At 39.9% G+C, this 13,338-nt stretch overlaps 1 protein-coding gene across 1 annotated transcript; it reads right to left on the minus strand.

Moving 5' to 3' along the window:
* Positions 1-362: 362 nt before the first annotated feature.
* LOC149002790 (serine/threonine protein phosphatase 2A 59 kDa regulatory subunit B' gamma isoform-like) lies at positions 363-12,752 on the minus strand. The gene is made up of 3 exons (XM_089136602.1): positions 12,518-12,752; positions 10,766-12,316; positions 363-1,419 (listed from the first exon to the last, which is right to left on the minus strand). The coding sequence occupies exons 2-3, from the start codon at positions 12,038-12,040 to the stop codon at positions 1,030-1,032; spliced, it is 1,665 nt and encodes a 554-aa protein (XP_088992728.1). The 5' UTR covers positions 12,041-12,316; positions 12,518-12,752; the 3' UTR covers positions 363-1,029.
* Positions 12,753-13,338: the final 586 nt, after the last annotated feature.

The following is a 13,338-nucleotide window of genomic DNA, read 5'->3' on the forward strand; positions in this document are numbered from 1 at the left end:
ACAATTTAGTGAAATGGACAGTTTGCAGGTGTTGTGCATTATTACACAACACCCCAACAAAATTCATATTATTTAGAGTTGATCTTCATCATGATAGAAGTTCCCAACTTCTTTACTTACTAACACATTAAGAGGAGGATCCACTGAGTCCAGAGTCCTACCTCTGATTCATTTTGTTAGAACTCAAAAATAAAACCTTCTACTTTATAGTGAAAAATGTGAAGAAAACCCAAACCCTACTTCAAGTGTAGAGGTTCCAAACTCTGATGTCTATTTGCCATGGCCAAGCATACTTCTACCTTCAGGCACCGCGACACCACCCCTTTTTGTGCTCTTGACACAGAATTAAGATCTGGACCGATACACAAATTGATAGACCAGACTTGCGAATTGCGATTAGCCCAAACAAATTCTCATCTCAGTTTTCTTAATCGTGTGGCCCTGTGGGTGTGTTTTCCACAATCACTAGACCAGTCGACGCCATTAATGGTAACTCTTCTGCAATAGCATTGATAAATCAATGTGTTCACAAGAAAGCGGCTTACGTTCCCATTCTTTGCTGCCTAACAATCCATTCTAATTACCCAGAGTGCTCTTGCAAGATGCAGCGGCTTCATCTGTTCAGAGAAGAGAGATGGAGAGGAGAGAGATTATGTACAAAAACTGCTAACATTTTCATTCGAATTGGGCAACTTTGAATGCCTCGAGTAGAAAAAAATCACCGGGGCAAAAGCATAAAAAGCAGAATCTGTTGCATCACCATTACATAATAATTAAAATAACGATCAGCAGGTAGGAAATCTGCAGAGACACTACCTCTATAACCAAATCTCTTATGTTACATACAATTAGCTGCCTGTACCCAACAACAGCCACAGAACCCCATCTTCATCTTCACAACCTGCAAGAGGGTGATTCACAGACATGTAGGAGAAATTGCGGAATGAGAATGGACCCAGCATCAGCTAGACTCCGCTGTCATGGGGTTCCACCACCATGTATTAGAAGAATTGCAGGATCCATGGGTCTCTAACTACCAACCGCAGCTCTAGGACTTGTGGAGGAAGCGATGGTCAAGGAAGATGCGAACCGGGAGACGAGCACAGCCTCGTTGCTAATTGCTTTTGAGGCTGCCACATCTTCCAAGCGCTTCCAAGCAGATTCCCATTTTTCCCGTCTCTCCCTTTCCTTCTGTTCCTCTTCTTGGAACTTAACCAAGCACTCTTCAACAAGCTCTGGGTCAGTATCTGTAAAGATCTTCTTCACGTTCAATGTTAAACTCTGGACAGCCTGATTCCAGTGGCTCCGGCTGTTCCTCTCCAAAGGAGGGAATATTATAGGCAGTAATACCTTACGGTTCTGTGTGATCAGATTTACTATGTGATCGTTGTTCCACAGGAATAATGCTCGCTCAGCTACCTGCCAACAACAAAAAATATTAATAATAACAAATTCAATCATTTTTCCGTTTTATCTGGACGGTGACAATGAATTTAAAATCAACAAGGTGGCCTTTCAGCTACAACATTTTCTTCTCTTTAATTCTACTGAAGTTCTCTTTTTACAAAAATTTTTTCCAATGACCAGATGCAATGAATAATGGAAAGGAAGTGGAAATTGATTTATGAAAACCATGCACATACATCAACAACCATGGTTGTCACAGCGTCTACCTAGGCGCCAAGGGTCGGTTTTCATTGGCCCTTCATCACCTAACCTCGCCTTGTCACCTTGGCAACCATGCCAACAACAAGCCTTGTACCGACTAAATGGAGCCGACTACATATATTCTTGCCTTCTAATCAGCTCTATTTGAGGCCATACTAGATACAAAGCCTAAGCCTTTCTCACAACTTCTTTCTAAGGTTATCTTAAGCCTGCCCCTAGTTCTTCTAATTCCTTCACGCTGGATAAAATCACTTCTCCATACAGGGGCATTTACGGGACTTCGTACTCTGTTGAATATGGCCATACCACCTCAATCAACTTTTTGAAGCTTATTATTTATCGAAACTACTCCCTGACCAGCTCCATATGATTATTCCTTACTTTATCCTTCCTAGTTTTGGTACTCATCCATCTTAGCATTCTCATTTTTGCTACAAAATTTGTCTACATAAATGTTTCTTAACAGCCCAAAACTTTGCACCATACAATATAGGTGGTTGTACGACAATCCTACAGAACTTTTCTTTGACTTTAAAAGAGTGCATAGATCACACAAGACCCAAACACACCTCTCCACTTCATCCACCCTATTTTAGGTTTGACACTATGTCCTTAAAAAGCAAAAAGATTTAACAGGAAATACAAGGGAAAATAAAGATAATAAAAAGACTGAGGAAATGTTTACTGAAGAATCATATTAGCTGCACTCTCAATCAGATTCCAAATTCAGAAAGCCCAAAAGGTCCCTCAAAACTTACTTGTGCTACTTAATGGATTAATGGAACATACATTTGACAAAGAATAGAAGGTGGGCCTTAATGCAACACTAAAGTTTGGAACAAGCGGTCATGCATATGTCTCCGAATAGCCTCCAAAAGAAATTGGTTAAGATTGCACATATTATGATTTATGACCCTCCTCAGAGCCAACAGTGATGGGAACCTCATGCACAAAATGCCCTTGTTTACACTTGACAACAAATGAAATCATATGCTAGCAGATTCCCACTTGATAACACATTGTACATACATCAGCCACGTCTTGCTCCTTTTAAGTCAATTCCTTGAGCATTAATTCTTACTGACCCCAAAAATAGTAGAAACAACAGGAAAGATTTCCTGCAGCCAGCACCGACCAGATAAGTTTCAAAGGGCCGAGTCAGCCATAGACCCAAACCGATTCATTGGCTTCATAGTCCCATTGTGCAAGGTTAGTAACCCCCAATCCCACACACTCACAGGAAAAAAAACACCAGAACTTAAGATGACATACAGGGGCAGGATATGAACAAATTCATGGAAAGAGAGAATTTTTCAAACAGAAGCGAACTAGAACCAGAACAGAACTAATATGCTTAAACTGAAATTAGTAAGAATGAAGATAAAGCAAAACAGAAAAAAGAAAACAGGTAAGACTTAACCTGAATGATTGGAAAACAGCAGAAGAAAGTGGTGGAAGCGAGGGTCTGAATGAAAAAAAACCTATCTAATCCTCTTAAGTGACCTCCCACCAAACTCAAAAGCTTGGAATCGCCAACACCACCAAGTCATTCTTGTGACCCCACCAGTGTTTACTTCATCTCACATCTTAGAAGCTAAAGCCAGCTTTATTCAATTCTTAAATTCTGGGGGTGGCCTTAGGCTTATAAATCTCTATAGGTCAAATAGAACCAAAAATTCAAACTAAGCCTCAGGAAAGGAAACCTACTTGGCCAAAGGCTGTAATGGCAGAGTGATGTGAACCAAATTCTAGGGTTTAGAATGATGAACTTATGCCCTAGAATTAAGCTCACTCGCGGATCCTCTCTCTGAAAATCAGCAGTCTTCTAGGGCTGTAAATGCTTGTATTGAAGGTTTCTCGGAGAAATTAGGGTTAGGCCTAGAAGGTTTCAGCCAGGATAGGGTTAAGAGAAATTGGGTAGTGGACCAACACAACGCTGTGATTGTAGTTTCAGGTCTGGGATTGAGTTTAGGTTTAGGTTTCAGGGGTTAGGATGAAGGGGATTAGGGTTGGCTGCTGCTGCTTGTTGAATTTAGGTTAGTTTATAGGTTGGGGCTTAGAAAATAGGGTATTGGGTTTTGGTTGGGCTAGGGAGGGGACTGTTATTGTTATTTTATAATTTCAAGTTAATCCTAATTGGTTTGGTTTGAAGTATCCTACTTAGATTAGTACTCTTAGAAGTCAACTAGCATTTAAGGGGAGGTAGAATGAAAGTGGGAGATGGCAATCCCAAAAGGGTTTGAAGTGAAGTTGATGAATCTGGGAGTTACAGGGTTTCTAAAAAAAAACTAGGGTTTAGGGCTTGTAGAGGTTGAAGATTAATTGCAGAAAATTCTAAAACCTAATGGAGGACCTAAGGGTAGGGATAGGAAGGGGATGGCTGCAATCCAACTAGAAGGGAGGGGGTGGACTGGGTTGGGATCTAAGAGTTTGAAAGGGAGGGGGCTAGTTGCTGCCAGAAGGAAGAGGGAAGGGCTGGGATGCTTGCTTGGGCTAGGGGAGAGGGAGAAGGGGGCTGGAAAGGGGTGAGGAATGTTCTGTACATGGGAATGGCTTAGGACTGCTGTACTTGAAGAAGAAAATTTTAGTTGAAGAACTGCAAAAATCACTCTCCAATGGCAGCCGCAGCCCTCCCCAAGGAAACCGACGATTTCAATTACCTCCAAACTCAATCTCAAATTTATTATTCAAATTCAACTTGTTAAATATGGAGGCCTTACTTATAGCCTCAAGGAAGAAACAAACTGAGATTCAAACTGGGAAACCAACTTGACTTCAAACTAACTCTCTAATTTAAAATATGACTCTTAACTTATTTAATCACTCTCACATAAACAAGGACTCCATCATATCTAACTCCATAGAGATCCAATTTGGATTCTAAGAGTAGATATGGAATCCTAACAAGTAAGTATATTGAAACTAGGAGATTCCAATCCAAACTAGGAATTGCACCAACACGAACTCTTCAATAAATCACAAAATGATGACTCAAATAAGAAAATAAAAATAGATATAGCGTCCTGACAACTAGCTGGACCAGTGGACCCTGACCTCTGACCCCACAAAAATACAAAAAATGACCAAAATACCCCTGAATTGTTAAGGGGCCATATGGTTTGGGAAAGTAACCGTAGGCCTATGCAGCCCCTGGAAACAGTTTACATCACGGAGACTCCATTAGGAGGCCCTAATATTAAGAAAATGGTAAAGTAATACCCCAAGCTGGAAGTCTCATCCCCATTACGACCCCCACCCTCTCTTTCCATTTTTATTATTTTAATTTTAATTTTTCTTTTCTTTTCTTTTTTTTTTTTTTTTTTTTTTTTGGGGGGGGGGGTTGGGAGGGGTGAGAGCCACCATATGGATCCTAAAGAATCTGAACTCAAGAAGACTCTGATGTTTCCCGAAATGAACAGGAAATCTGGATATTATAGAACCACAGGGTTGGTTCAAAGCAAAAGAAACTGGTGGAAGGATGAACCAGACCAACCCCAACCTCATGAGATTTTCTTCTTTCTTTAATGGGATTTTGCATCCTGTTTGATCTTTTTGCTCCACTGTGGTTCTTTCCCTTTCCACCCACAAAATCAAACAGACAAAAGAAAACATATTACATCTCAATATCCAAATAGGGAAGAAGAAATGTTAGCCAGGTTAAAATCATAGGAAATCAGTAATATGATTTTCATACTAAAGAACTTTTGGCTGCAATCAACGGTTTCATGATCTCAACTTAATACAAATGGAGTACCACAGGATGTTGAAGCTTTTCATGGGTTATTGATGTAACCCACGGTCTGGGTTAGATATTCCAGGACCCTCTTGAATTAGAACAAGCACAAATTTGGATTAATAATATGGTTCGTATTTGTTTATGGGATGGTTTGGGTACCCTATGGGATGATTAGGGTATACCTTGGAATGGCTGGATGCTTAAGGATAGCCTAGGGGGATATTTGGTTAAACTACGGTTTGTACAGGAAGGGATGGGTTGCTCTAGGATTGATAGGAAAAAGGTGGGAAAGGTTTGGGAAGTCCATGATTAAGAAAAAATGAAGAGTTAGGGTTTTAACAAATCTAATTGGGGTGGGATGGAAAGATCAAGGTTTTGCAAAACCTTCAAGTGAAACGAAGAACTAGGGAATAATGAAAGGGGAATGGAAAAGGTAGGATAGGCCTACCATTGCGAAAAATGGGGCGGGGTACCTTGCATTCTGCTTCTCTCTGTCTCTTTTTCGATTTCTTTACTTCATCCCTTTTCTTGTTTTTCTGTTGTTTCAATCTTTTGTCACAAGAACCAGACAATAAAAAGAAACAGAAAAGGGGTTAAGGAGGTATTGCAAGAAAGAGGGGATTTTTTTTTGGGGGGGGGGGGGGGGGGGGGGGGGGGGTGTCTTTTCCTGGAATTCTGCTATTCTCCTTTCTTGAAAATTCTGATCCCTCTTTCCTGAACTTTCAGCTCAGATTCAATAAGGAAGTGAATTGCAGAATTTATACCGTTGTTTCTTAGCTCCTGCAGCCTAAAGAAAAGGAAAGAAGAGGGTTTGCTGTTGCCCGGGGGGGGGGGGAAGAGGGCTGGGGAGGCTGCTGCAATGGAGGGGTCTGGGAGAGGGCTGCAATGGAAGGGGAGGGGGGGAGGGTTGGGTAGGGTTGTACTCACTTGGAAGATGGTGGCTGCGGCTGTAATGGAGGTTTTGCTTGCTTTGAGTGGAAGAAAGGCTGCTGAAACTGCAGATCTGAACTTAGAAGCTTGAAAAAGGGAAACTTAGACAAATGCAGGGGGTTCCCCCAGGACCCCCACAAAGGAACCCTGCCAATTACCTCCTTAGCAGCAATACTGTCAACTCTAATAGGCATGAGAATATATAGCCTTTACAGGACTCGAAAGTAAGCCAACTTTCAAGGAGTAACTTGACTCAACTAGGTTTTCCTTCATAAGTTAGGAGACCCTTTACATATAAATAACAGCCACACATAAATAATAGATCTAATTATCAAAAAAGAGTCCTACATAAAAAAAAAAAAAGACTCTTTATGACACAAGAGCTCAACTACTAACTCTATCTAAGGATTCAAAATATAATTGGACTCAGAAACTTATTAACAAAAATTCTGAAAATAAAATAATCATCTAATTAGGGCTGAAAAATGACCAAATTGCCCCTACAAGGGTTCGGCCAGCCCTGGGTGACCCATCTTGGTTGGGCCCCAAGGCCCAAACCACGGTTTCGATAAGTGGCTAAAATCCAGTTCACATCAGTTATACAGAAAATTCTTCTGGCCTCCCTGCTATTAAAATTTGAGATGTCATCTTTTCCTCTAACCCCCACCCCTTCTTTCTTTGGTAAAATGCAACAATACTTAAGTGGCAATTTGATAATTAATCAGAGTTTTCAAGAGGCAACTTCATAGTTAACCAGGGAAATGTGCAAGAGAGGTGTTAAGTATTAATTGATCAAGTGCAAACTAGGTAATAACCAGGTAATTAAAAGAAAAAAGAGAGGCAACATTAAGAACAATGGTAGGGGTAAAATTGAAAGAAGGAACAAAAAGAAAGGCGATTAGCATCATGTCATTTAGGTTGTCTCCAAAGTAACAACCGAAGCAACTAACAATAGATGCAATTTTGAGAGCAGGGGATTATCTCAATCAAATAGATTCCTGAGTCTGAAAATTTAGATCATGATTGGGAACTTGATGTCCTGCATCCACTTACTCAACACTCAAATAACGACCAATAGGAAAACAATTTTAGTTGCTGAAGCTCAACCTGGCTGTAGCTGATGGTTCAGACTGAAACTCCATGCTGGAACTAGCAATAATGGTGGGTTTACAAGATGAAGGCGTTCTACAGGGCTGGCATCCCAAACCCAAATTTCAGGAAGAGAATAGAAATAACAAGAGAAATTGACTGTTAGATCACCAAAGCAGCATATAGTGATGCTGAGAGAGTAAAGTAGAGCCTGATAGGCCTGTTGAGATGGGCTGCACTGAGAGAGGATTATGAGAATAGAAAGAAGCAGAGTAAACACTCACACTGGAGTTTCTCTGCTACAAAATTCAAATTCATAATCAAACTCCGGGATTCCTCATGCAACTACATAATCAATAGGCAAAAGCCTAGTCTCAAAAATAGATGATAGCTGAATAGGGATTATAATACTAGGTTAATGCTGAGAAAAGGAAACAACCTATATGATATTCTATGTAATCTACCCAAATAATCATGATACTTAAAATAAAGTACTCCTGATAGTATTACTAATTCCAGCCTTTCCCAGACCAGAAATCTGGTTTAGGCCTAGCCCTTGGTCTGGTTTCCAAAGTAGATCATGTCAGTCCAGCCAAGCCAAGGCTACAGCATCACACACACACACAGAAGTGCACAAGGGACCCCCCCAAATGAACTTTCTATCTCATTTTTCTCCAATTATTACAAGCAGTCAAGCACATTTAAAAGAGAAATCACATCTGATAAGGAAATTACTCAAATAAGAAAACCCAGAAATGCAATATGACTCCTAATAATGTATTAAATCTCCGTCTAAGCCTGCAGTTTTTGCAGGCGAGTGAGACAAGTTGACATGGGAGTTTCAGAAAATGCAGTGTTTTGACTGGTTTAGATCAGAAGAAAACTAGCATAAATTCACTATTAATGCCAAATATCCTTAAGGACTTAAGATATTGTGAATAACTAAGAAAATACCCCTATTTGAATCCAATAAAAATAGCTCAAATGTTAAATTCTAAAAGGAACATAGAAAGCCAGAATAAAAACTCGATTTTCAGCAGTAGGTGCAATTTTCAACTTTTAAATGTGGAGTTTTTCCTCAACTCTAAAAAGTTCCATAGATCTTAATATAATATACCATTGCTAAACATCCAAAAGAAGAATAAGATATTCATCTCTTTTGAGATTTAAACATTTATTTAAGTGCTGTGATGTTTTAAGAAGCATTTCTGCACTACAAATGTAAGTTAGATGAGAACATAACTCCTTCATAAAAATCAACTTGCTTAAATCTTAAACTGCAGTTGTTATAGAATCTTACTCAACACCATGTCCAACAACAACGTCTAAGATGAAAGCAATCTGATTTATACTGGAGTTGTTAACTTCCAGCAAAACCTTATCCAATACCATGTCTGAGAACAATATATAGTATCAAACTTGGTTAGAACCACAAGTATTCATTTGAGTGTTCTCTCTGTGAAACTAAGGAACAGATTGGGTTCAAAATGTCAAAAATAGCAGCGCAATGAGGGGAAGGGGGCAATTTTGAGCCTCAAGGCCAACATTTGAATTACCCTAGAGAAGTCTCAGGTGATGATCAAGGTAAGGTTGAAACTGAGATTTAGAGCAACTGTCCTACGCAAATCTCCCGTCCCCCCCCCCCTCAAGGGAAAAAATAACATTAATCCAACTAGAAGTAAATAAGATCCTAAAATATCCTACTAGACCAAGTATCCAAATCTAAAACTTGGTTCTCGGCCTAGGCTACCACACAGATTCGAGCGAGTTCAACCACATATCTACATCAAGGAGCAGAGAGAGGGTGAGAGAAGAAATGAAGAATAACGATGAACATCACAAATCTTTAGAGATTGTCAAATATCCAATCTTTGTAAATTACCCAGCTTTTTGATCTTTCAAATTTATTCAAAAAGAGAAACATAAGCATTATTAACTATTTCAGCTCTCATTTCTTCTTTCAATAGGAAGGGATGAGGTAGAATTCCAGGAGAAGAGAAAATAGGCATACAGTTCCAGGTTTTGTTTACTATTTGAGGTCCAACTGGATCTATGGTTCATGTTTTGGTTTGAGTTTAGCATAATTTGCGAGTTGAACGGGTTGTATATGTCATGGACTAACAATTTTAAGTAATACAATTTCAGTGGCGAATTCTTTAAACCCTTAGTAGGGTTTTAAGTCCTATACAAGATTAAGTAGTAATTTTTCCTAGTTTAGTATTTCCCATGGATCTGGAGAGTGGAGACAGACCTAACTGCTCCAATGATCTTTTGGAAAAAAATCATAGCTTTCTGAAGTGATTTTCGATGAGATGCAGTTCGCACTGCTGAGACTCAATGGAAAACGTTTCTTTTTCCTCTGTTCCACAGAAATCAAAAGGTTCATGATGGGAATCGAAGGGATGGGTGAGGTGACGCTAGTGCTGGTTTTCGGATCTAATGTTGGACAGAGAAAATGGCAATGAAGGGTGCAGTTTGTCTCAGGGAAGGACACAGAAGAAAGAAGAAGAAAAAAAATGGGGAAGAAGGGAAGACATGGATATATTCAGCTCTGGTAGCATATTGGTACAGGAATTGTTAAAAGAGGAGGAAAGGGGAAAAATTTAAGAGTTGCAGGGGAAGAAAAATGGATAAGAAGACGAGAAGGAAAAGAAAGGGGGAGCGGGATGCACACAGGTTCTCAACCATAACTCCAATTCATTTTCTCAAATCTGTCTCCAACAATGGGAATTACATCATATAAAGACATAATGAGACTAACTCTCTACCGAGGACACTAACTCAAATAAGGAACTAAAGAGAACTGGAAACCAAAAACCCCCAATAAATAGAATAAAAATAAACTAAAGACATTAATTTCTCATGACATAAATTCCTAAAATCCTACTGAACTACTGGGTACCCAACTAGCTCTGAGTCAGTCTACAGCGATGAATTTGCATAAGTTCACCTCACAATTGACAAGTTACTAAGCTGAGCTAAACTTAAGGAAAATAGAACTCATATTGAACCACTCAAATGATCAGGCTTAATGACAGTCTTTAAAGTCTCCGTCAAGATTGTCCTAATACCAAAAGTGTAATATTGAAATGAAATATTTAGGAAGATTACTCAAATATCCCGGATACAACATATCCAAAAGGTCAACATTAACCTATTGTATAAGAGGTGATTCTACCATGAAAAGGTACCTATGTAAATGCCAATAAAACAACTTTGTATCTACGAATTAGAAAAATTTCCAGGATTCAATAAAAGAAATTACAAGCAAAATACTGACTGAAAGAAATGGAGGGGAGAGCAGGAAAACAACTCTGAATTAGAAAAAAACAAGCACAGTACCTGGAAATGTGAGCTACTAAGGCAGCGACCAATCTGACGGAATAAAGGAACCATGCATCGCTGGAACTCCGCAGCTTGTGTGGCCTCGAGCACTTCTTCTAGCTCGCTAAGGAACATAACCTCTTTTGAACTGTTAGTTATGGGCCAATATTTTAGAAGACCACGAATTACTGTATCTGCCAACTTGAAGTCCTTCTCCACAAATTGAGTTATGCAATATGAAAGCTGTTGATGATACATAGCTACACACTTTGGCTTGTGTAGTGGGATCAGAGCCCGCACTAGGAAAAGCTTATGCTCTTCCTTCAGTGGCAATGCAAACCCATTGATTATGCTGCCTAAGATCTCGAGCAGTTCCGCAATTCCATTATGCCTCTCAGTCTCAAAAATGAATCGATAAAAGATGTTGTTTATGGCCTTCCTGATGAATGGTCGGTGCACCATGAATTTCCCATAGATGCGATGGAGTATGGTCTTCAGGTATTCCCTTTCCCTTTGGTCCTCTGAATCAAAAAGGTCAAGCAACCTCAACACAAATGAGTGGTCGATGTATCTCTTTGCAAGCTTGGCGTCTGTCTCCGAAGAAGCGATAAACCTCAGGAAAAACTCATAAACAATCTCAAGGTGAGACCATGCTGGTTCCAACGTGGGTTCTTCATCCTCTGGGTCAAAGCTTTCCAGGAGCTTGTTATCATGATTTGAACAAGGAAAAGTACGGAACAAATTCACAGCTACCATTTTTGTAATCTCTTGCATTGCCATCTCATTAAACTTGGAAGAAACAGAGGTGATGTAATCAACAAGTTCAAGCAGCGTCTGCCTCTTTACTTCTTTCTCTTTGACATTCTTGGAGGGATCGGTGAAGTCAAATACAACACAACACATGCTAATCTTGCGAAAAAATAGATTCTGTTTCTCGGAATTTGGAACATCCCGAAAGCTAGGAAGTGCCTCGTAGGAACTAGAGCCAGGCAAAGGCCCCGGTTGGGCAGCAAAAGCTGCAGATTTCTTTCCTCCATTCGTTTTATTTGTAGCAGAGGATTGCTGGGTGGAAGGCCCGTTGTTGGTACGGGAAAGACCAGAGCTTGCATTTGAAGATTTCCCAGGAGCTGAAGAGGTTCTCGAGTTATTAACACCATGACCAACGGAATTGTGTCCCTGAGATGAATTCGTTGATGACGGTGCGCCGCTGGCAATACCGCCGTCAACAGCATCATTTGGGACCGATTTCGAAGAAGGCTTCCGAGGAAGCCTCCCAAGTATCTGCTTTATCATATTTACAAACCCTAAAACCAAATCCTGTTTCTAATCCCGAAATCCTGTTTCTAATCCCGATCAACAATACAGTGTCTCAAGATCTCCCTCCATCCAGATGGAGCATGCAACTAAAAATCTCTCCTCGACACATCACAAAGGCCAAACATTTCTTTCAGTTCAGCGAAACGGGTTGTAGAATTAAGGGAGTTACATAAACGTATGAATGTTCAGACGTAAAACCCTAATCGGAAACCCATCCATTCCGCCCGAAATTCGAATCCATGAAGCCTTTATCTGCGAGAACAACAGAATTATTCAGAGCTCATAATCTCAAATTGAAATACCCTAGCGAAAGAACAACAAGAGAAAGCAGAAATCTCCGTCACTGGAGAAAAGAAGTTGTTTTTCCAACAGATGAATATTAAGAAAAAACAAATTGTAAAAAAGTACAAAAAGAAAGAGAGAAAGAAACCATTTATCGAAGGAAGAACTCACATTACTCCCTCGATCGCCAACAAAAACAATCAAAGAGATGAAGGAGAAAGGTTAACTCCTACAGGAATCAAGTACTTAATTCTGACTAGTTTCTGGATCAAAGAAAACACATGAAAACGAAAATCTCGAGTTGCAATCTCACGCTCTCTGCCTCCACGACGAATGTCGAACGAAGGACGATGGGCGGAGAGAGAGAGAGAGAGAGAGAGAGAACGCAGAAGGACGAAAGGGAAATGCAAAGTAGTTGTAAACTTGTAATTCCTCTCAGCGATACAAAACAAACTCCTCTCACTTTCTCGTGTCGCTCAGATTAGAATTTTACTTGAGTGATGAAATTTTTTTTTTTTTTTTGGTAAACCGAGTGATGAAAATTATTATTAAAGAAAAAGCGTAAAGATACTTGGAGATTAAATTAATACGTAATGCCTACCGAAATAGACCAGGCGTCTACCCCCAACCCCAAGCAAACGGTAACATAAATTAAAAGTGTCTACCAAAAAAAAAACACTGATTTAAAGTTAAGGATTAATTTGGGAATTCAATAAACTTCAAGAAGCAAGTTGATTTTGAAGCCTATGTCCCCACTCTTCCACACTCACATAAAGCATGACAACTGACATAGTTGAGTGCGAGAGGATGGGGCACGAACAATTTGGATGGAGAGGATCTTCACACTTAGAATTCAGATTCTCTCTATCTGGGCAGGCCTTTCCCGCATTCTCCCACCCTCACAGTTGGGCTGACATAGGCATGTCTGCTTACCTGTGTACCATGAGCAGGTCATATGTGAGGGTGGGAAAATGGGAGTATAAGCTGCCCGA

This window comes from Hakea prostrata, chromosome 10, assembly GCF_041222555.1.
Source record: "Hakea prostrata isolate BN-2017 chromosome 10, UWA_Hpros_2, whole genome shotgun sequence".
NCBI lineage: Eukaryota > Viridiplantae > Streptophyta > Magnoliopsida > Proteales > Proteaceae > Hakea > Hakea prostrata.

Excerpts from the sequence above, each read along its gene's own strand:
- LOC149002790 (XM_089136602.1), bottom strand. The coding sequence starts at position 12,040 with ATGATAAAGCAGATACTTGGGAGGCTTCCTCGGAAGCCTTCTTCGAAA. Across the intron at positions 1,420-10,765 it reads TTAGTAGCTCACATTTCCAG|GTAGCTGAGCGAGCATTATT; the intron begins GTACTGTGCTTG and ends TGTTGTTGGCAG.